Here is a 19013-nt window from a genome sequence, read left to right on the forward strand (position 1 = left end):
GAGGCCCCCCCAGCCCAGCCGGGTAAGATGGAGAGGAGGGTGTGCTGGGCTAAATTTATGAGGTTTTAAGATGGAGGCAAAGGCAATGGAAGAATAAAAGGGAGGGTGCAGAACAGCGTGGAAGGCTGTGACCTTGGTACTGGAGCTGGGGCTGGTGCCCTGGCCAGGCCCCATGTGCTTGGGGCCGCACGCTGCCCGCACCTCCTGCCCGGGGAAGGGGGTGGCAACGCTGGGTGCCCCCCCCCCCCCTCCCTGAGCCCTTTGGACAGAGAAGCCCCTAAGAGGCTTATGGCACCGGCGGGGAGGGGGGTCCAGCACAGCACCCCAGCCCTCCCTGATCACCAGGTCACGGCCAAGCCGCAGAAGGTGCTTAAAATCCAAGCTGGGGAACGCAAGGACGCAGCGGTGCAGGGCGAGGCGGGGGGGGGGGGGCTGGGGGTTGCACCAGCCTGTCCTTGGCAGGGATTTTCTGTCTGGGGGTGGGAAAGCACAGCATCCGGCTGCTGGGAAATCCGGGGCTCAGGACACGACCCCAAGGGCAGGTTCCCCCCTAGTCGAGAGGTGAGGCGGGAGCTGGGCACCTCCTGTATTGAAATTCAGATGGGATCCCGTGCTCGGCGCTGCGCAGGTCCCTGGGGGGGGGGCTCAGACCACCCCCAGAGCTCAACACACACAAATAAATACTTTAAATCATTCCGCATTCCACCACCCGGCCCAGAGCAGAGGCGCCCGGCGGGGGGGCGGGGTATCACCCGCCGTTTTTGGGGGGAAGCTCAGTCTTTCTTCATGCGCAGCCTGATCTCCATCTTGAGGATCATTTTAACGTTCTCGTCCTCCACCTGCTCCTCCACGGCCGCCAAAGCCCGTTCGCCGCCGTCCCGGTACCGCTCCAGCAGCTCCTCCACGTACCCCACCCAGACGCAATTGGGGCACCCGGTCCCGCAGCAGTGGGTGGGCGGTGGGGGGGTCGGGGGGTCGGCAGGACGGACCCCCCCCTCGCCCTGGGGGGTGTCCATCCTGCCATGGCTCTCCGGGGTGTCTGAGGTGGCGCCGGCCTTTACTGGGGTGTCCGAAAGTTCCCGAAGGGGGGAGGTGTTGGTGGGGTGGGGGTGCGCGGCGCCTTCCTTGAGCACCCCCCCGCAGCTGCTGGCACCGTCCGGGGGCTCCTGAGAATCACGACTGGGAGAAATGGGGGGGGGGGGGGAGGAGGGGGGGCAGCCCTGCCCCTCCCCAGCCAGAGGACCCCCACCCCGCTCCCAGTGTGTCCCCCCACCCCAGCAACACCCCCATTCCCCATCTCACCCCCCCTTACCCACCCCACTCCCTCACATCTCACACCCACACCCCCCCCATTCCCACCCCCCCCTTCTCACCCCTAACATTCCACTTGACCCCCCCAGTTCCTCCCCATCCCCCCATCTCACCCCTAACATTTCCCTTGTCCCCCCCCCTCGCTCCCCCCATCCCCGTACCCCCCATCTCACCCCTAACATTTCCCTTGACCCCCCCAGTTCCTCCCCATCTCACCCCCAACATTTCCCTTGTCCCCCCCCTCGCTCCCCCCATCCCCGTACCCCCCATCTCACCCCTAACATTTCCCTTGACCCCCCCAGTTCCTCCCCATCTCACCCCCAACATTTCCCTTGTCCCCCCCCTCGCTCCCCCCATCCCCGTACCCCCCATCTCACCCCTAACATTTCCGCTGACCCCCCAGCTCCCCCATCTCACCCCTAACACTTCCCTTATCCCCACCCCCCCCATCTCCCCTTTTGTCCCCCCCCCAGCCACCTACCCCATCCCCCCTTACACCCCCCCCCCCCCATCATCCCCGGCATTTCCTCGCCCCCCCAACACCCCGTGTCCCCCCCCATTTTCCCCCCCAATACAAGCCGCCACCCCCCCACACGCACCCTCCGGCGCGCCCCCGCCAAGCCGCGCGCCCCACGCAGCAACATCCGGCCGCACCGCCCCCGCCCGAGCGACAGCTCCTCCGGCCAATGGCAGCTCGGCGCGGCGGGCTGATAAGGGCGTGGCGGTGGGGGTGGAGCCAATAGGGAGCAAGGGGCGGGGCCGGGGAGGGAGGGAAGGCGGAAGTGGCGGCGGAAGTGGCGGCGGCGTGGGGAGCGGCGGAGCCATGGGCCGGGTGCCGGGATGGGGACAAGGACCGGGAAAAGGATCGGGAAAAGGATCGGGAAAGGGATCGGGAAAGGGATCGGGACGGGGACCGGCCGCCCCGCGCCGCGGCAGGTCGGTGATCCGGTCGGGATCGGGTCTGGCTGGCTCCCAGTTCGGTGCCTGCTCCCACAGCGGGGGGGCTCCGGAGGGGGTCCCCGCTTTTGGGGGCTGGATCCCCGTGTGTCCGTCCGTCCCTTCCCCCCCCCCCCCCCCCCGGTGGCGGGATCCCGGGGTGCTCTGCTATCCCGCCAGACCCGGGTCCCCACCTCCCCTTCGTGTCGCGGTGTCCCCCCCCCCACCCCGCGTCCCGCTGCCTCACGCCGCGTTTCGTTCCCTGGCAGGAAGGAGCGGAAAGCGGACAACATGAAACCCAAACACCCCGATGAGCAGGAGATCCCCTTCCGCCTGCGGGAGCTCATCAAGAGCCGGGAGGCCATGAAGCGCCCAGACCCCGGGAAGAAGCGGGCGGCAGGTGGGGCACGGAGCTGGTGGGACGCAGGGTGCCCCATCCCTGCCCTGCCAAGGCCGGGGGGGGACCCCCAGATCGCCGCAGTAACGTCGCCCGTCTCCCCTAGAGAAGAAGCAGCAGCCCAAGGCGAAGAGCCCCGTGGCCCAAGGAGACATCCCCGTGCCCAAATTCAGGAGGGGGAAGGGGGAATCGGAGCGCTCCTACGTCTGCCGCATGGAGCAGGAGGTGCAGCGAGTCCTCTTCCTCGCCAACAACCAGCTGCAGAGGGAGCCTGAGAAAAAGACGCCCGAGAAATCCAAGAGAAAGAAAGAGTGAGAGCAAGGGCCAGGGCGGCTGCCGGGGCAGGTTTCGGGTGCGTGGCGGGAGCTTTGCGGGTGCTGGGGCGCTGGGCTGGCGGCGATTCGGGGCGCGGGTGGAGGGCTGCGGGCCTCCTTACCTCAGGGTCAGATTTTTGGGAGCGGAGCCACAGTCCTGCTTGGCCCTGCTGCGCTGGAGCTGGGGGGAGAGCTGTGGGACCCCAGGTTTTGCGGGGATCCCACGGGGTAGCAACTTTCTTAGTTGCTCCCTGTCCAGTCGCGAGCTGTAACGCAGCTCTTCAGGTTTCAGAATAAGAAGCTGGAAAAAGCTCGGAGGAAGAAGGAGGAGAAGAAAGAGGCCATGCTGGAGAAGAGCCTGTTCCAAGGTGGGTCTGACAGTGGGGGGTGGCTGTAGTGACCCCCCCCCCCGGCCCCAGCAGCACGTGGAGGGGTGGGGGGTGAGGTGGGCTGGCGTGTTTTGGGGGAGCCCCTGCCTGACACCGGCACCTGCTTCTCTCTCTAGACGCCGTGGCGTTCGGCGAAGTGGTTACGCAGCCGCCCACCATCACCTCACGGCCCAGGGGCTGGGGCCCTGCTGAGCAGGTGAGCTTTTAGGGGGGGCGGGTGTGATGCCTCCCGCCCCTCGGCATCGCACGGCGCTGGGCTGGACCTGCATCACCTCCCTTGGGCTGGAAACAAAGCTTGGAAGGGCGGCGGTGGCCTCAGAGTCCTGTGGGCAGTTCCTCGGAGCCGTGTCCTGGCTTTTTCATCCTTCCTCCTCCCTGAGTCGTCCCGTCTCTCCCCGCAGGCTGGACGGAAGCGGCTCCTCTTGACGTCTCGCCTGGATCAGAACCAGGCGTCCCCCGCCGTGTCCCCGGCAGCGCCGGTGTCGATGGCTCGCCGGCGCATCGTGGAGGAGGAGAGAGCGCGCGTCGTCCAGGCTTACAGGGACATCCAGAGGCGCAAACAGCAGCAGCGGGAGGTGGCGCGGGGCAGCGCCCAGGCTGGACGCGGGGTCCCCCGCTGAGCCCAGCTTGGGGGGAGCTGAGCTTCCCTGGTCCCAAAGAGGGGTGTGCAGGCAGCACGGGACCCCAGGACTCGAAGGGGATGGTTGTCCTGAGGCTGCTCTTCCACTGCTGAGCCCTGGGGCTCCCCACAGCCCCTCAGCTCGGGGCACCCCATAGACCCGGCGCCGGAGCTGGGACCCCTGCGGTGCCACGGACCTGTGTTTTTTTTTTTTTTTTATCTTTTTTTTTTAATTTATTTTTTTTGTAGTAAAAGAGCTGTTGAATGTCGATGGCGTGAGCACATCTGCGCCTCCCCGACCCGCCCGCCGTCCTCCCTGTGTGGCGGTGGCCGCCGGGAAGGGACACGCTGTGCCGGTGTCTGGCTGTGCCGGGCGGCGTGCCGGCAGATGGCAGTCCTGGCCCGCAGCGGGCACGTTGTCACCCTCGCTCGCTGGGGGCTGGTCCTGGGTTGGGGAGGGGACAAGAACCCTGCCTGCTCAACCTCAGCGGAGACCCCAGTGCCACGAGCCCTGCGGCTCCCAGTTGGAGGAGAGCTGCGCTCCGGCCTCCCCCAGGACTCCTCTGCGTGGTGTCCTTCTCCTCCCTTGTCACCGCTCGGGGATGCCACGTCAGCCCTTTGTCTGCACCGCTGCTCCCCCCCCCCCCCCCAAGCCCTCAGCATCACCCCCCCAGCAGCTCTCCCCCACCTCACGGTGACCGCGGATGGGGACGCTGCCGCAGCCCCATCGCCGCACCCACACTCACCCCCTGCAATCCAGCCCTGATCCGGGGGGGGTTGGGGGGGGCTAGCAGCACCACCCCCAATTCCCAGCTCTCGAGGAGGGGGCACAGGGGGCTGCTCCCGGCCCCGGCACAGCCCGTGGGGCCGGTGTGGTGGCTTCACCTGCGCGGGACAAAGGCAGGGCTGTTCGGCGGCCCCGTGCCCGCACAAAGCAGTGCCTGTTGGAGCAGGGACGGCCCCGGCTCTGCGGCCGGCGATGACGGCAGCCGGTGGGATCCCGGTTTTCCGGAGGGGCTGGGGCCAAGTACGGGGAGCGGAGCCACCGGCAGCTCTGGTGTCCCCTCCCAGAGCGGAACGGGGACAGAGCTTGCTCATTCTTTCAGGCGACCGCAGTCCCCGGGGCTGTCACCTCCTTTGCACCCCGGGAAGACGGAGCTCTGCCGCGCCATGGCTCGGGACGTTGCCCGTGCCAGCTCAGGGCCAGGCTTGCAGGTGGATGCCCCTTTTGGGGAAGGCAAGCCGAGGGGGGAGGCCCCACCGTGCTGATCTGTGTGGTGCCAGCAGCCAGCAGAAGGGCATGCTTGGGGACTTCGAGTGCCTGGTGCTGCTTGGAGATGTCCCCGCTGCCGGCTGGCGCCAGGTAAACACGGGTGACGCAGAGCAGCCCTGGAGAGGGGCGGGGGGGGGAGAACGACCACATCCTGCCGCAAACAGCCGGGTCCTGAGGCCATCCCCAGCCTTGGCGGGGCAGTGGGGGGGGGGGGGGCTGTGCCTGCCCCACTGCGTCCCCCCAGCCGGGACCGCTGGCTGGCACGGCCACAGCTGGGACAGGGCGTGTGCCGAACTCTTGCTCACGCTGGCGACCACCGGCAGCCCCACCGCCCGGCTCCAGCTCAAGGAGACCAGGTCACCCGCCTGCCCCCACGGAGCCATTTTCAACCCCTGAATAATTCATGGCGCTGCTGGCCGAGGCCACAGGCTTCCTGCCCGGCAGGAGAAAATCGCGGCGGAGGGGAAAGGCAATCTGAGCAGGAGAAACCGCCCCCGACCTTGGCACGTCCTCCGTGCCCTGCCGCTTCCCGCCAGGCAGCCCATCTGCCCACGGTGCTGCAGGCACGGCTGCCCCGTCTGTGCTCCTGGCCCCGGGACATGCTGGGGGTGGGGGTGGGGGGAGGATGAGGGGTACCTTGCCCTGACCCCCTCTTTGCTCCCCCCATCATTCCCCACCCCCCCCCAGGAGTGGGGATGTAGGGCTGAACCCACGGGCGGCGTGACGGAAGCCCTTGGCTGCGTGTGGGGTGAGGGGATGGGGGAGCCGGGCCCCGTCACGGGCCGCCTGCTACGGCACCGTGTAGGAAAAAAAACACTTTTAATGGGGCTGACCTGAAAAAAAAAAAGGGGGGAGAGGAAAAACGACAGAGAAAGCCACGAGGAGGACGAGGGGCCCAGCTCCCTCCCCGCTCCTCGGGAGGGATCCCCAAGCCCCAGGGAGGGGGGGAAGGCACAGAGAAGGCAGCTGGAGCCGTGAGGGGGGGCCGAGTCCCCAGCCCCAGCAAGGCACTGATCCCCCAGATCCCCGAGCAGCCCCCCGCTTCCCCAGAAAGAGGGAAACTGAGGCACGGCGGGAGCCAGAGCTGGGAAGAGCTTTGCATCACCTCGTGCCCTGCGGCGGGACGGTGCCAGCTCGGCTCAGGGCTTGTGACATCCCCGAGGCTGGCGAGGGTCAGCATGGAACTGGGGTCCCAGTGCTGGGGGGGGGGGGGGAAGCACTGGGCACGAATCCCACCGGCTCCCTGGCAGCGGATGGTTCCTGGCCCATCCGGGGTGGGGGGGGACGGGGTGTCCGTGCGTCACGAAGAGCAGCGAGGGGGACAACTCGGGGTGGCCCCGTGGGAGCCGGTCTTTGCGGCGGGGACGCGGGGATCATCCGGGCAGAGCCGGCAGCGTGCCAGTGCCGTGGGACGGTGGGGACAGGAGCGCTGGCTCCGGGACTGTGTCCTGGTGTGTGTGTCCCCCCCCACGCAACCCCGCAGGATGCCGGACGGGGTGGGATGTACGCGGCGGGGCGGGAGGAGGTTTGGCGAGACCTCGGGAGCGGGCCGGCGTGTGCCGCGGCTGTGCCGGCGCTGCGGGACCCGTGCCGTGCCGCGGCGGGGGCTTCACCACCGGTTCCTGCCGTACGGGGACTGCACCTGCGGGCAGAGCGGGACGGCGCTGGGGTGGCACGGACTTTGCCCCCCCCTCTCCAAGCCTCGGCTGCGGGCTGGACCTCAGCACCCCGGTTCCCTCCGCCCGTCGCGTTGCACATTAACCCACCTGGCAGCTCCTGCCGTCGCTCTGGGCGCCGGCGTGCCGGGCCTGCGCCGCGAAGGCGTCCTCGGCACGCAGCGTGGAGCTGGCGCTGCCGGCCGCCGGGCTGGCGGTGGAGGCGCGGGGCAGGATCACGTCGTAGGGACCTTCGGTCTGAAGGGCAGAGGAGGGGCTGCACCGGGAGCACCCCCAAACCCGCGGGGTCTTGGGGGGAGGAAGATGAGGGGTGACCCCGCTCCCTGGCACCGCACTTACCGGCCCCTTGTGCATCAGAGCCATCTCGGTGGGCTGGTAGACGCTGGTCAGCAGTTGCCCGTTGTAGCCGCTGTACGGGGACACCGGCTTCTTGGCTGCGAAGAGACGGGATGGTGAAAAGAGCCGGGGGTGGGGGGGAAGCTCACAGAGTCACCCCCCACCCCCCCCCCTCTGGGGAGCCCGCCCTCGTTAGCAGGTTTAATGAGCTGACTCCGCAGCTGCTCTGCGCCTTTCCCGGCGCGGGGAGGGGACACGCACGACACAGGAGGGCTTGTCCCCAGGGTTTGCATCACCACACTCCCAGCCCAGCCAGAGTTTGTTATTGTAGGGTCTCTGGGGAGGCAGGGTGGCTGCTCGGGAGCGCCCACGGGCTGCGGACACCTTCGGTGGGGCAGGGCGGGCGCCCACCCCCCTGGTCCCCATGGGGGCAGCTGCCACCGCCCCATGTTATTGTAGGGTCTCGCCAGAGCCGCCGCGGTGTCAACGCTTGGCCTGTTAGGAAGAAACGTGGCGGAACGGCTGCCCGGGGCGGAGGGCCGGGAGCCGTGGGCACCCCACGCCGGGGAAGGGAGCACCCCTGCCACCGCTGAGCTCAGCCCAAACTGGTAGACCCAGCCCAGCGGGTTTTCGGGAGCCACAACAACATCAGGCTCGATCCCGGGCGGGTCGCGACCAGACGTCTCGCCGCCGGTGCCGGTGCCCGCCGCCAGCCCTGCCGTGGGGGGGGGGGGCCAGAGGGTCCCTTGGGAAGGGGGGGGCGGTGTCCCCCGGCGCCTACCGAAGGAGGGCTCGTCCATGGAGAAGGCTTTGTTCTCCACAAACATGCTCTGCGACTTCTGCTCCTTGAGGATGGTCTCGTAGCCCACCCCGCGCGTGGGGTAGACGTCGTCCTCGAAGGCCTCCTCGGGGTCGCGCCGCGTCACGTGCGTCACCTCGGGGATGACGTAGAGGAGGAGGAAGGCGCAGGCGTTGGAGACCAGCGCGATGGCCAACGTGGGGTCATCCCAGCCGGGCTTCTCGCCCGCGCGCTGGTTCCCGTAGAGGTACATGGCTGTCCACGCCACCCAGATGGCCACGGAGAGGCCGGTGGTGGCCAGGATGAAGGCACCGTGCTTGTGCCAGCGGCCGTAGTGGCCGCAGAGGACGGGCCAAGCGGTGCCGAAGGCGGCCACCAGCAGGAACATGACGTAGATGAGCGCCATGACGAAGTCAGCGTCCGCCAGCCGGCAAGGGTCCGGGGAGCCACCCTCCCGCCGCGCCACCGTGATGAGGAGCCACTCGGCGTTGATGATGACCTCCACCAAGGCGAGGAGCAGGGCCACCGCCAGCGTCACCCAGCCCCGCGGGCCTCGGTTCCTGCGCGCCAAGAAGTTGAGGGCCACGGCGTGCGCCAGCAGGCAGGAGAAGCAGATGCCGAAGAGGACGCCGAAGAGGAAGCGGCGCGAGGTGCAGGTGGAGAAGTCCGGCCCCACGATGAAGTCGAAGGTCAGGCAGAAGAGCCCGAAGGTGCCCAGAAGAAAGAAAACCTGCGTGGCCACCAAGCTCTTCTTCTGGGGGTCCTGCACGAAGGGCAGGCTGGCCACCAGGACGATGGTGAGCACGAAGCTGGTCACCACGCCGAGGCTAGCCACGGCCTCCAGCACGATGCCCCAGGCCGCCGAGAGGTCGCAGAGGTTGTAGTAGAGGGAGGAGAGGTCCTTGCCGCAGCCGGAGGGAGGGGTGCTCTGCCCGCCGGCCGCGGGGAGCAGGGCCAGCAGCACGCCGGCGGCCGCCGGCAGCACCGCCGCAGCACCCATCCTGCACCGCGGTGCGGGCGCCGAGCGGGCCGTCCAGGGACCCTGCGGGACAGAGAGGGCGTTCGGAAGCGGGACCGGGGCCTTGGCTCAGCTCCCGGCACTGCCCGCGCCGGCTCCGGGGCTCGGAGCATCCCGCCTGCCGGGCCACGGTGAGCAATTACATCCCGGTGAGCCCCAGTCGTGCCGGCACAGCCGAGCCCAGCCCGGTGTGGCCCAAAGCAGACCGGGGAGCAGACTGGGAGCTCCTTGCCTGGAGGCAGCCGGGGGGGGGGGGGCTCAGCCCCCTCTGCGCCCCACACGCTCCCTCCTGATGTTGGATTTCTCCGAGCGCGGCTCCGGGGCTGTGCCGATCCCTTCCTCCGGTACCGGGAACCAGCAGCACCGTGCCCGCCGGCTTCCCCGGGAACACCGAAGGCGGGTCTGGGCCGGCTGGCCGAAGTAATGCTTGGGGACAGGGCTGTCCCCTCGGCTTGTCCCTGCGTGCCAGCGTGTTCCCCTTTCCACTTCTCCTGTCCCACTTCCCCCCTCCGGCTCCGGGCACTGACCCAGCGCAGGTCCCGTGTCCGGCGCTGCCGGTCGCTGGCAGGCAGGCAGCCGCAGCTTGGCACGGCACGGGGGTCCCTGTCCCCACTCTTGAGAACCCGGGGAGTGTGGGGTGGGCACGGGGAAGAGGAGGCAGCGAGGAAAGTGCAGCCCCACTGCTGGGGATGGGGGGGGGGGGGGGGGAGCGGAATCCGGGAGGAGACCTCCAGCAAGGTGACCCCGGGCTGGAGCGGGAGCGGTGCCCGGGGCTGGGACCCCCCCTCCCGTTCCCCCGAGCGGCACCCGGACTCTGGGCAGCCCCCGCCCCCGGGGCTGCCGCGGCGGGATGGGGACAGGGACCCCCGACACCCACGACCGCGGGTCGTACCGGTTCCACCACGCCCGGCCCGGCCGCTCCTCCCCGGGCGGCTCCGGTCCAGTTTCCCCGCACCCCTGGCCCGGTTCCCACGTACCTCCCACCCGGTACCGGCACACTCCCCCCACCCTCCCGCCCGGTACCGGACCCCAAAACTTGCCCAGATCCGCCCCCAAATCTCCGCGGGGGCGGACGGGTTCCGGATCCCGACCCGTTACCGTTCCCGGTCTCCCCCCCGTCTCCAGCCCCGCAGGGCTCGACCCCCGGCCCCGCTCACCGGCTCCGCCGTGCCGTGCCGTGCCGTGCCGTGCCCCGGTCCCGCCGCACCGTGCGCGCCTGCCCGGTCCGGCCCCTCCCCGAGGTGCGGCTCTGCCCGGGGAGCGCGCCCGGGGCCGGCCGGGACCTGCCCCGCTGCCGCGGGACCGAGCCGGGCCGGGGACCCGCACCGGGAGGGGGGTACCGGCCCCGGGGACAAGGAGCGGGAGGGAAGCGGGGGCAGAGCCCGGGATGGGGCGGGGAGGGAGCGGGGGAAGAGTGAAGCTTTCACCGGGGCGGGAGAGGGGGGGGATCGGTACGGGAGCCCACCTGGCCATCAGTGGAATGAATCTGTGGGGTCTCAGCCCGGAGGAGCTGGGTCAGCCCGGCCCTGCGGAGCTCGGGGGGAGCGTGGGGGCCGGAGCGGGGGGGTTGTGCCGGGGCAGCATCACCCACACGGGGCCTTGCCACCGACCGTCTCTTGGGGCTGGGCTGGCGGAACTGGGCGGCTGGTGGGTGGGAACTGGGGAGCGGGGCTCTGCAGGTGGCCCCCCCCCGCCGTGTAAGGGTACACCGGATCCCGCCGGGAAGCCCCGAAGCGCAGGCCCGGAGGGGCCTCCCGGAGGAATGTCAGCTGACGGCTAAAGCCGGAGCCCTTGGCAGGGCGGCAGGGCCCCAAAAATACCCTTTCTGCGAGGGACCGGGGGGGCCCGGGGTAGCCCCAGCTGGGGACAGCACATGGGGCTCGGTGGTCCCTGTCCCGGCGAGGGTGGCCGAGCACCCTGGAGCTGGGCATGGGCACCCCACAGTCACCCCATCCCTGGGGCTTGGGGATGGGGAAGAGCCGCCCCCCCCCCCCCCCTTCCCACCCTCCCCCCAAAGCCTGGGGGTGCCGCGGGGGCCCCGCCAGCCCCGGGGGGGAGGTTTCCAGGCAGGCGCTGCTATTTTGGGAGAGTGAAGCAAGAGGGTGAAGGATGCAGATGAAAGTTCACCGCGCCTCCGGCAGGTCCTCCCCCAGTCCGGGCCCGGGATGAAAACAATCCGAGGAGAAAAGGCGGCAGAGCCGGAGCTGGCAGCACCCGCGGCACGAGGACCGGCACCCGCCGGAGCCCGCGGGGAGGAGGAGACGGCGTGTCTGGGCCGGGTGCTGCACCCGCTGCCGCCGTCCCTCCGGCGCTGGGGCCTTTCTCCTTCCTAAAGAGCGTTCGGCTTCAGAGCGGCGTTTGGGGGAGAATTGTTCCTCCCCCGCCGGGGCACGTGCACACGCGTGTGCTCTCTCGCACGGGCGCCGGAGCAAGGCGGCGCGGCCAGAGGGGGGTCTGCGGTGGGGTTTTTTGTGCCTCAGTTTCCCCCGGGGAGCCGGGGTTCAGCCTCACGGGGCTGCTGGTGATACGGCTCCCCGGCAAAGGCTCAGCCGTGGGTAACCGGTGCCGGGAGCGCTGCCCTGCCGCCCCCGCGCCGGCGCTGACCCAGGCCCGAGCCGCGGAGAGGCCGCGCTGCACGCGGCTTCCTGCCGGCTCCTTCCTTCCGCCGGCGGGTTTCCCGGCTGCTGACTCAGCACGAGCCCCCCCTGTGACCCCCACACTTGCCGGGGGGGCTGCTGGCAGGCGTCCGTCCCGCCAAAGCTGCCCCACAGCCACGCAGCTTTCAGTCCCCCCTCCGGCATCCCCACGGCGGGTTTCCTTCCCCCTTTCTGGGGCGACCTTCCTGGCTTTCCAGCCCATGCTGCACACCTCTGGGGTTTCTGTAGGTCCTACAGAAACACCCCGCCAGGGAGGTGGCTGCGGGGTAGGTTGGGTGCGATGCCACCACGTGCCGGCTGCCTTGCAGGGACCAAGCGTGGGCTGCAAGGGAACCGGCTGCCCCCCTGCCCCCTCCTGCGGCCACACACCGGGGCGGTTGGTGCCTGGCACAGCCCTTTCGGTGAGGGCACAGCCCGGCCCCGGTTCCCCGGGTGGGTTGGGGACCGCGGTCCCTGCGGTGGGAGCGGGCAGAGCCGGTCCCTCTGGCACAGCAGCCGCGGCGAGGGGCTGGCACGCGGCTCAGCCCGGCACCGGGACCTGGGCCAGGCTTCCCCGCCGGCTCCCTCCAAAAACATCGGCACGCCGGGCACATTTTTTCCAGGCTTACCTTTCCTATGGAGCCGCAGGGCCGGGCGGCGGCGTGGCTGGCACGGCGGCACGGCCAACTCCGTGGCGGCTCACCTCGGGGAGGTGAGAGCCGTACCTGGAGCCGGGGAAGGGGTGGGGGGGGGGCCCCGCTCGCCCTCCCCACCACCACCACCGCTCAAGCCAGGGCTGGGGAGCTGTTTTCCACCCGAGCCGGTTCTGTCCAGCCCGGAGCCCCTCGCCGCCGGCGGACGCGGTCAGCACATTTCCACCTCCCTTTCCAAGTAAATAAGCACCGGTTGGCGAGGGGGGGGGGGCAGCGGCAGTCCCGGCCTGCCGCAAGCTCCTGCCAAACGCTGCCCTGGCCAGCCGAGCCCCCCTGCCCGTGGCCCCTCCAGCCCTGGCGAAGGGCCCTGGGGTGGGATCCGGCCCTGGAAGCCCCCAGGGAGGGGGGCCCACCGGGCGGGAGGCGCTGCCCGGGTTAATATCTAATCTCTTCCCAGTCCTGCTCTCCTCACATGCCAGAATTAATGGAGCGAGCACCTCCCAGTATCACCCGCGCCGCCGCGTCGGGCTTTAACCCTGGCACCGGGCGTACGGGCAGAGCCGGATCCTGCGCTGGCACGCACCGGTGCTGGGCAGCCCCAGGGCCTGGGGGGGGTCAGGGCTCATCCAGGGGGTAAACGCTGCACCCCGTCCCACCCCAGTGCTGGGCACAGCTTGGTGGGGTGGGCAGGAGGGTCTCTGTACCCCAAATCCTGCCCCCGCCCCGGTGGGGGGGTCAGCCAAGCCCCTGCACCCCTGGGCACTGTCCTGTCTGGTCTCTGGGGAATTAAAGCAGAAAGGCTGGTCTGTTTTTTTTTTTTTTTTTTTTTTTGAGGCGGGGAGGGGGGGGGATTACACCAAGGGCCTTACGGAGGAATTAGGGTGGAGAGCAGGACGGGCAGGGCTGGTGAGGGGGGCTGGGGGGCCCAGCTCTGCAGGGTGTCCCGTCCCTGCCCTCTGGTGGCAGTTGGGGACAGACACAGCACGGCCGCTCGCCCAGCGCCGCACCAGTTTGGCACTGGTGTAACCGGGAGGGCCGCGCCGGTGCTGGGTGCACTTGAGGCAGGGGGCGGGGGGGGGTGCATCGTGAGCCCCCTCTTTTGCAGCCGGTGGGAGATGCTGTTGCTGCAGCCTTGTGCTGGGGTGCACCCAGGGTGCCCGGGGGATTGCAGGGTGGCTCTCCGGGGAGGCTCTGGGAGAATAATGGGTGGGGGCCAGTTCCTGCAGAGCCCGGAGCTGGGGTCTTACCGTGAGCCCAAACCCCACTGGGGACGCTGGACCCCGTGGGTGCTCCCTCCCAGCACCCACCCAAGCAGGAGCACCGGGGTGGGCAGGGCTGAGACGGGGACCCTGTGCCCAGGGGTGCTGGGGCAGGGTGCCCCCATCCCGGCTGCTCGCAGGGAACGGGACCCAGGCAGAGTTTTGGCCTCAGCGTGGCGGTTTATGGAGGAAGGACCATCCCACCCACACCCAGCACGTCCTTGCCGGGGCCCACGGGAGCTCACCTGCGCCCGTCACCCCCCACCACGGGGCAGCCGGGACCTCTGGCTTCCCCCAGGACCTTCGGTGCGTCGGGCTGGAGCTGATGCAGGAGAGCAGCCGGGAGCGCGGTCACACTCCCTGCCCGTGGAAACCCCACGAACCCCACGGCCACGGGGCTGGAGAGGAGCCCAGCGTGGGGGCACATGAGGGGCGGGCAGTGGCTCCTGCCACTGAGCTGGGGCACGTTCTGGCTGCCCCGTGGCTGTTTCTTGGAGGGGGAGGGTGGGGTGTGCTGAACGCTGCGCACCCCAAGGGGCTGAGCATGGGCAGGGGTCCCTGGGGTGCAGCGGGTGCCACCACCGGGCAGCCTGAGGTCCCCAAACAAACACAACCAGCCGGCTGGGCACAACCAACCGCCTCCTCTTGTCACCACCACCAGCACCCACGTTAACCCCCGAGGGTGGGATCGCGGCGGCAGCGGCCCCGGGGCAGGGTCTCACCGGGTCCGGGTGCGATGCAGGGGGCTGGGGGAGCCCCGGGACCCCTGGCCGAGCAGCCCCGGCTCAGAGGGCCGTGCCGGCCAGCAGCTCCAGCGGTTTCAGGGCCGGGGGTGGGAAGCGGCCGCTGCCGGGCCGGGGGCCGTGCCGGAGGTGGGCTCGGAGCACCTCACCCACCGTACGGCGAAAAGTCTGGCTGACAAAGCAGTAGAGGAAGAAGTTGAAGGTGGTGTTGAGCATGGCCACCATGTTGGCGATGTCCAAGGCCAGGTGAACGCGCCAATCCCTCTTGACCGAGGCCACGTAGAGGTGGCAGATCATGACGACGGTCCGGGGAGCCCAGAGCACGATGAAGACGGTGGTGACGGCCAGGAGGAGGGCCGTGGTCTTGCTCAGGTGGGGTCGGCCGCCCCCCGAACGCCTCCGCCGCTTCAGCTTGCGGATGATGATGGAGTTGGTGGCCAGGAAGATGCTGCAGGGCAAGAAGTAGACGGTGACGCAGTGCACCCACTTGAGCACCGTGTCCAGGGCGGTGGGGGGGTCGGCGTCACGCCACACGTCCAGCCACCAGTAGAAAGGGATGCCCGTGGCCAGAGCCACGGCGAAGACGGCCGCGATGATCTTGCGGGTGCGCCGCGGGTAGGAGACGGCGCGGTACCGCAGCGGGTGGCAGAGGGCCACGTAGCGGTCCATGGTCAGCAGGACGGTGACCCAGATGGAAGCGTGGTTGGCCGTGAACTCCAGCACGTTGACGGTGTGGATGAAGGCGCTGGGCACCGCTCGGGCCAGGATGGCCGTCTGCAGGATGAAGCCCACAAAGATGATGAAGACCTGGCTGAGGATGTCGGAGGTGGTCAGGGCCAGCAGGTACCAGTACGATGATTTCTTGGTCCTCGTGGCCAGGCGGGACAGGGCCACGGCGGTCAGGACATTCACTGGAGGGAGGGGAATGACGTGCGGTGGTGAGACCCCAGGTGCTCACAGCTCCCCCCTGCAGCACCCAGGACCCCAGGGGTGCCCAGTCCCTCCCAGGGCCGCAGGGCGAGCGGCACCCAGCCCCAGCTGGGGTGAGGAGCTGGAAATATCACCGTGCTTTGCTGAGCTGATTAATCTCTTCCATGTGTCAGCCCCAGCAACACAAATACCATCTGTCCCTGCTGCTGCGGCACCAGCCACGTGGGGCTGGGTGTTACAGCCGGGCACCGCAGCCGGGGGTGGGCCCAAGGCCGGGGGGGGGAGGCCCACAGGGAGCAGGTTGGTTTCCCCCACCCCCCTGAGGACCCCCAAATCCCCATCCCCCCAAATCCCTGGCATCCCCGAAAGATGGGGGGCTGCTGGCAGCCGAGGACGCAGGTTGGGCTGAGGGTGCACAGCACAGGTGAGGTGGGATGGGTGCTTCCCCCCCCCCCCCCCCCCATCACCCCCAAACCCCAAACCCCTCACCTGGCAGCCCCAGCCCCAGCAGAACGCTGTAATACACGACGGGGAAGATGCCAACCATGCAGGGCGACCGCTCCAGCTCCGGCCGTGCCGCCTCGCCGGCCCATGCCATCGCCGTGCCGTTGGGCACCGGGACCATCGCCTTCCGCCACGCACCGGCTGCGAGGGGAGACCGGGAGGGTCAGGGGGGAACCTTGGGAGGGCGGGGGGTTCACTCGGGGTGGGTGAGCTCCCATCGGGGGTGTTTGTGCTATGGCTGCCGGCGATGACACATTTTGGAGCTGCCTGCTGCCCACGGATGCTGCCGGACCCCCGTGGGGACGCCGGGGTGACGGTCCCCATAAAGGAGGGTGGCCCCCCTGCCCCTTTATCACCTTGAAAAAAACATCAGATTAAAACACCACGTTCGAGGGTGGCTGCTGGGGGGGGGGGGGGGGGGGGGGGCAGGGGAGAGACCCTGACTCCTGGCCCGGGCTGGGTGTCACCCGGGGGGACCTCAGCAGTAATGGGGAGGACCCAGAGATGCCGGGAGGGGGGTCCCAAAGGTGCCGGGGGGGGTGTCCCAAAGGTGCCAAGGTGGGGAGGGGTGGGGGGTTGCCCATCTCCAGGTTGCCAGCCGGGTCCTTCTCCAGCTCCTCGGCACCCGCGCCCGGATCGGGCCCATCATTCATAAACCCGGGTAGCACCACCCCCCCCCCCCTTTGCCGAGTTCTGCGCTCCTATTGGCTAGAGGGGACCAGGCTTCACCCAATCAGAGAGGGGTTCTCCAGGAATGGGGTGGCCAAGCGTGAGCGCCGCGTTCTGATTGGTCAGAATCCCTTTCTTCTCCCCCCCCCCCCCCCAAATTAGCATCTCCTGAGGGGGATGGAGACCCCCCCCCCCATCTGGGTCCTAGTGCTGGAGGAGGGTGCGGGGGGTGTCCTGAGCCCGGGGGGGGGGCTGAGAGGCGGGTCCTGAGCTCGGGGGGGTGAGGGGCGCGGAGGGGGGGTCCTGAGCCCTGAAGGGGGGTGGGGGTTGATGCTGGGCACCAGTCCGACCCTGGCCCCACAGGGAACTGGCCCAGTCCCAGTCGCCGCTAAACCCGACAACTCCAGGGCGGGGGGGGGGGGGGAGATACACCCCCTTGTCCCCCGTTCCGCGCCCCCCTCAACAGTGCCCGGGGTGGGGGGGGGGCCCGGGGGGGGCTTTGCCCGCTGCGCCCGGCCGGGCTGGAAACAGAGACCCTGAGCAGAGGCGCGGGGGGCGGAGGGGGGGGAGGTGTGGATGAGCAGAGGGTTGCCAATTAACTGCAAATTAGATCTGGCTAATCAGCCGGGGCAGGTCCCTTCCCGTCCCCCGGGGAGCTGGGGCATCGATCGCTGCAGCTGCGGCAGGAGCGCCTTAACCCTTTCCCTGCCCTGATCCCTTTTGCTCTGCGGTGGAGGGCGGGGGGGGGGGTGTGTGGTGGTGTGTCTGGGTCCGATCTGGTGTGTGTGTGTCCCGTCCCCCCCCACCCTTAACCCCCCCTCTCCGCCCCGGGGTCCCGCTCCCCAAGCCCTGCGGGAGATGGGCTCTCACCTCGGTGGCCCCCCGGTGCCACCCCGTTGGGTGTGTGATGGCCACTTTCCCTGGGCCCGGAGAGCCACCGGTGACCGAGTCCTTGCTGGTGGCCGTGTCCCCGTCCGTGGCCGTGTCCCCGTCCGTGGCTGTGTCCCTGTCCGTGGCCGTGTTCCCCTCCGGCACCCACAGCATCGCGCAGCCTCCCCGGGGCATGAGGGACGTGGGGCGGAGGGAGAGCGGCGTGGGCAGAGCCGCGGGCTGGGCTAGCGGGGCAGGACGTCCCCGGGCCCCGTTGCCCTCACGGGGACCGAGGATGGGGTCACCTGGGGTGCCGTGCCAGCCCCGAGGGACCGCGACAGAGCTCGTCCCCTCTCCTGAGTGATAGGGATGGTGGTTGGGGTGCTTGGGGACAGCTTGGACCCCCCTCTGTTATATGCAAAGGCCTGTATCCCCGAGGTGGGGCGCATCGTTCTTGCACCCGCACCCCCAGCACCCTTCCTTTGGGTGCTGGAGCCCCAATGTCTCACACCCTGAGGATGGGGGGGGGGGGGCTGGGGTGGGTGTGGGCAGGGCCTGGTGAGGTGCCGGGGTCCGCGTGTGCACATGTGTGCATGTGCGTGTGCATGCGTGTGCGCCTGCCTGCCTGTCCCGGAGGGAACTGGCACAGCCCAAGAGGGAGAGCCTTGCCCATGCCTCAGTTTCCCCAGCAGCTCAGAGAAGGGTGGGCAGGCTGATGTCCCCTACCCGTCCCTGAGGCCACCTAGCCCCCCGGAACCCCCCTCCCCAGTGCCCCCCCAGTTCTTGGGGGACAGCCGCCTGGCATGGGTCACTATGGTGAGCCAACCCTCCACCGCCGCGGTCGCAATTACCGGAGACAGCGCAGCTGCTCTCTCCATCCCAAGAGGGGCTGGGGGATGGACGCCCTGTCCCTTGGCGACCCCCAGCACGGTCCCCACGTGTCCCCCGACGTCCCGCAGCCTGTGTCACCGTGCCCCGTGGCCAGCTGATGCCCCGGCCTTGGGGGGGGACACAAGGGTCCCTGATCTGGAGGGTGCAGCCTGGGCTGGCAGGGCGCTCCGGGCAAGCTGTTGTTTTGCAGGCAGGTGGTTAAATGAGGCGTCGGTGGACGCGGTGAGGCATTAACCGGCTGTGCCGCGGCGGGGGCCCCTCGTCCCCCACCTCGCCGTGAGGCAGGAATGCCCGCCTGGGCTGCCCAGCTCTGCTTACACCCCGCTCTCGGGGCTCCCCTGTTCCCCCCGGGGCCACAGACCTCAAGCCCCAGCCCCACACCAGGCATGGCATCGCCTGGGGAGCCCCGGGAGCGCGGCACACGGTGCCTGGGCGGCTTCCCCCCAGCCCCTCCACCCATCAGGGCTGGATGGGTGCTCCCCCACCCCGCCGGGGGGGCTGCGGCAACATCTGCCCACGCTCAACATCTGGAGGCCCCCCTCTCTAAACCTGGGCTCCTCGCTCGCCCTCCAGGGCCGCGGCTGTGCTCGGGGACGGGGCTCCTCGGCCCCGCGTCCCCGTTTTGGATCCCACGTGACCCCCCGAAGCCAACGTGTCCTCAGAAGCCCTCGCCGGCACAAAAGCACCCCCGGCCACGGCAGCAGCACCGGGAGGCACTGCGCCAAGGCCGGGCAAGCTGACGCAAAGGGGCAGATGGGCTGAGCACCCCCGACTCAGCTGGACCCCCCCC

General features: G+C 69.6%; 4 protein-coding genes across 5 annotated transcripts; 1 reads left to right on the plus strand and 3 right to left on the minus strand.

The window, feature by feature from the left end:
* Nucleotides 1-572: 572 nt before the first annotated feature.
* OXLD1 (oxidoreductase like domain containing 1) lies at nt 573-1990 on the minus strand. The gene is made up of 2 exons (XM_042802721.1): nt 1911-1990; nt 573-1166 (listed from the first exon to the last, which is right to left on the minus strand). The coding sequence occupies exons 1-2, from the start codon at nt 1953-1955 to the stop codon at nt 774-776; spliced, it is 438 nt and encodes a 145-aa protein (XP_042658655.1). The 5' UTR covers nt 1956-1990; the 3' UTR covers nt 573-773.
* Nucleotides 1991-2113: 123 nt separating this feature from the next.
* CCDC137 (coiled-coil domain containing 137) lies at nt 2114-4235 on the plus strand. Its single transcript, XM_042802530.1, has 6 exons — nt 2114-2247; nt 2517-2647; nt 2751-2955; nt 3244-3326; nt 3464-3543; nt 3749-4235. The coding sequence occupies exons 1-6, from the start codon at nt 2135-2137 to the stop codon at nt 3965-3967; spliced, it is 831 nt and encodes a 276-aa protein (XP_042658464.1). The 5' UTR covers nt 2114-2134; the 3' UTR covers nt 3968-4235.
* A 1806-nt stretch (nt 4236-6041) lies between these two features.
* On the minus strand, nt 6042-12436 carry GPRC5C (G protein-coupled receptor class C group 5 member C). The gene is made up of 5 exons (XM_042802526.1): nt 12334-12436; nt 8033-9092; nt 7255-7349; nt 7006-7152; nt 6042-6881 (listed from the first exon to the last, which is right to left on the minus strand). Exons 2-5 carry the CDS (start codon nt 9048-9050, stop codon nt 6849-6851), a joined length of 1293 nt encoding a protein of 430 aa, XP_042658460.1. The 5' UTR covers nt 9051-9092; nt 12334-12436; the 3' UTR covers nt 6042-6848.
* Nucleotides 12437-13130: 694 nt separating this feature from the next.
* Nucleotides 13131-19010, minus strand: GPR142 (G protein-coupled receptor 142). 2 transcript variants are annotated; one of them, XM_042802529.1, is made up of 4 exons: nt 18184-19010; nt 17333-17688; nt 15779-15934; nt 13131-15270 (listed from the first exon to the last, which is right to left on the minus strand). In XM_042802529.1, the coding sequence occupies exons 3-4, from the start codon at nt 15912-15914 to the stop codon at nt 14402-14404; spliced, it is 1005 nt and encodes a 334-aa protein (XP_042658463.1). In that variant the 5' UTR covers nt 15915-15934; nt 17333-17688; nt 18184-19010; the 3' UTR covers nt 13131-14401. The 2 variants fall into 2 exon arrangements, with proteins under 2 accessions (XP_042658463.1, XP_042658461.1); XM_042802527.1 differs by lacking the exon at nt 18184-19010 and having other exon boundaries at nt 17333-18048.
* Between the last annotated feature and the right edge of the window lie 3 nt (nt 19011-19013).

This window comes from Tyto alba, unplaced genomic scaffold, assembly GCF_018691265.1.
Source record: "Tyto alba isolate M040663 unplaced genomic scaffold, T.alba_DEE_v4.0 Super-Scaffold_39, whole genome shotgun sequence".
Classification (NCBI taxonomy): domain Eukaryota; kingdom Metazoa; phylum Chordata; class Aves; order Strigiformes; family Tytonidae; genus Tyto; species Tyto alba.

Bases quoted from the DNA above. Each gene is read 5' to 3' on its own strand.
- OXLD1 (XM_042802721.1), bottom strand. From the start codon at position 1,955: ATGTTGCTGCGTGGGGCGCGCGGCTTGGCGGGGGCGCGCCGGAGG. The intron at 1,167-1,910 runs GTGCGTGTGGGG...CGTGATTCTCAG, and splicing joins TGGCGGGGGCGCGCCGGAGG to GAGCCCCCGGACGGTGCCAG.
- GPRC5C (XM_042802526.1), bottom strand. From the start codon at position 9,050: ATGGGTGCTGCGGCGGTGCTGCCGGCGGCCGCCGGCGTGCTGCTGGCC. The intron at 7,350-8,032 runs GTAGGCGCCGGG...GTCTCTTCGCAG, and splicing joins CATGGACGAGCCCTCCTTCG to CCAAGAAGCCGGTGTCCCCG. The intron at 7,153-7,254 runs GTAAGTGCGGTG...TCTGCCCTTCAG, and splicing joins CTCTGATGCACAAGGGGCCG to ACCGAAGGTCCCTACGACGT.
- CCDC137 (XM_042802530.1), top strand. From the start codon at position 2,135: ATGGGCCGGGTGCCGGGATGGGGACAAGGACCGGGAAAAGGATCGGGA. The intron at 2,648-2,750 runs GTGGGGCACGGA...CGTCTCCCCTAG, and splicing joins CGGGAAGAAGCGGGCGGCAG to AGAAGAAGCAGCAGCCCAAG. The intron at 3,327-3,463 runs GTGGGTCTGACA...TTCTCTCTCTAG, and splicing joins GGAGAAGAGCCTGTTCCAAG to ACGCCGTGGCGTTCGGCGAA.
- GPR142 (XM_042802529.1), bottom strand. From the start codon at position 15,914: ATGGTCCCGGTGCCCAACGGCACGGCGATGGCATGGGCCGGCGAGGCG. The intron at 15,271-15,778 runs GTGAGGGGTTTG...CCCTCCCTCCAG, and splicing joins GCTGGGGCTGGGGCTGCCAG to TGAATGTCCTGACCGCCGTG.